The following is a 1,715-nucleotide window of genomic DNA, read 5'->3' as shown; positions in this document are numbered from 1 at the left end:
GCCTCCGGGTCCGTTGTGGACGCCATGATGAGTAGAAACGCCCATTGGTGCTTCGAAACGACGCTGCACACCTGCGACGCATCATGCGGTTTGAGACGCACGTGCCTCACCAGCACCACAGACGCCCACGCGCCGTCGGTACGCCCTACATCGTCAAGGAAACAGAGGATACGTCAGGGTGGCAGCAAAGCACTCGCTGGCAATTCACGTCGCAGGCATCACCACAAGCAGCTCCAGCAGCGCTGCAGACCGTGGGGTGCCGTGGATCAACTGACGCATGGCGTATGTGGAAAAGAAAAGGACGTGGTGGCTTTACAAGGATACGAGTGGCTGACTCTTTTAGAAGGAGAAAGAAAACAATGTGAGAACACACAAAGAGGAATCAGGCGTCCGCAGTCAAAGCAAACCAGCAATCAAAAAAAGCAAGATGGGTGCACTCAACCACAACACAGGCAGAGGATAAAAAATACCAACAACAAAAGCCGAAGCGTGGGGGGGTCCACCCAGCAGTGGGGACGCGCAGCAACAGGTGGGACGACCAGCGCACACACTCTCATTGCTCCCGTAAAGCAAAACACACACACAGGGAGAGAGAGAGAGAGGTCGCCCACTCAATGCAACGGAAACAAAAACAGTTACGGTGCTCCGCCCATGCAGCCAGGCAGGACGGCAGCGGTGCGTGTCGTGCAAAAGAGAGCACCAACGGGCCTGCATGGGTGTGCATGCAATATATACAGTGGGCACATTATGTGTGTGCTTCGTGGGGTGAGGTGAGGGCGAGAGTCCATGCAAGGGGACACACACAGAGAGTGGGTGAAAGACGAGTGTGTGTGCGGGCGGTGCACGGCTCTCTCTCACTCACTCTCACGCGGCCACCACCGCAGCCGCAGCCGCACACGCAACAACAAGAAGCAAAAGAGGGGAGGTGGTGTGGGACACCGCGGTGCTGCCGTCACTGTCGCCAGGCATATCCGTTTCACCTGTTTTGGCGTTTGTGGTGGGCGCTGTTGTGGATCCCGCACTCTGAGAGACCGTATCGTATTTGTTGGCTGATGCAGCTTCACCATCGGAAATACTTCCGGGTGGTGTGTCGCCGTCAATGGAGGGTCGGTTCGGATGATTGTTGGTTGGAGTGCCTTCTGTGCCAGTGTCAAACTGCATGGCCGTAGCTGCCGTGGTGCTGCTGCCGCTGTTGCTCTTCGTTGTTGCACCACGCATTTCTTCAACCGTCATAACCGGCAATCGTGAATCTTCCTCTCCACCCGTTGGAGCGACAACTTTTTCGCCGGCGTCTTTGTTCTGTTCAATGTCTTCTGCGACAGACTGCTGAGAATTCCTCGTGCCATTGCCGTTTTCGTGACTTTTCTCGTCACCACGGCCAGCTGCAGATGTGGATGATGGGTTTCCATCCGCTGCGCTGTTGGGTAATGGAAGCTGCAAGGGACTCGGCAAATCTTGTTTATCTTTATTTACTTGCAAACTGTCTTCTGATGGTGTTATCGTTTCAGCTTCATGAGTGCCATTCAATGATGGTGGCTGTAAGCCTTCGTTGTCATGCGACTGCCGGTCCTTCACTGATATCAGCTTGTTTTCAGGCTCTTTCACCTCTTGACTTGTTCCATCACCTTCCTTTTCCTTTTCAACCAATTTTACATCTTCGTTTCTTCTTGCTTTTTCTTCCTCGGCAGCACCTTCGGTTCCTGACACAGTTACTT

At 53.9% G+C, this 1,715-nt stretch overlaps 1 protein-coding gene across 1 annotated transcript, besides 1 other annotated feature; it reads right to left on the bottom strand.

The window, feature by feature from the left end:
* Positions 1–1,715: a sequence feature (areas not merged during assembly with more than two copies in the genome that could not be assigned to a particular haplotype).
* Positions 865–1,715, bottom strand: Tc00.1047053508341.10 (mucin-associated surface protein (MASP), putative; the record flags this gene model as incomplete). Its single annotated transcript, XM_797370.1, has 1 exon — positions 865–1,715. A coding segment is annotated over one exon (851 nt), but the record flags the coding sequence as incomplete, so codon positions are not given.

This window comes from Trypanosoma cruzi, genomic scaffold (genome assembly GCF_000209065.1).
Source record: "Trypanosoma cruzi strain CL Brener 1047053516785 genomic scaffold, whole genome shotgun sequence".
Classification (NCBI taxonomy): Eukaryota; Euglenozoa; class Kinetoplastea; order Trypanosomatida; family Trypanosomatidae; genus Trypanosoma; species Trypanosoma cruzi.
The sequence above is the reverse complement of the archived record's forward strand: the minus strand, read 5'-3'. Positions and strand labels throughout refer to the sequence as shown.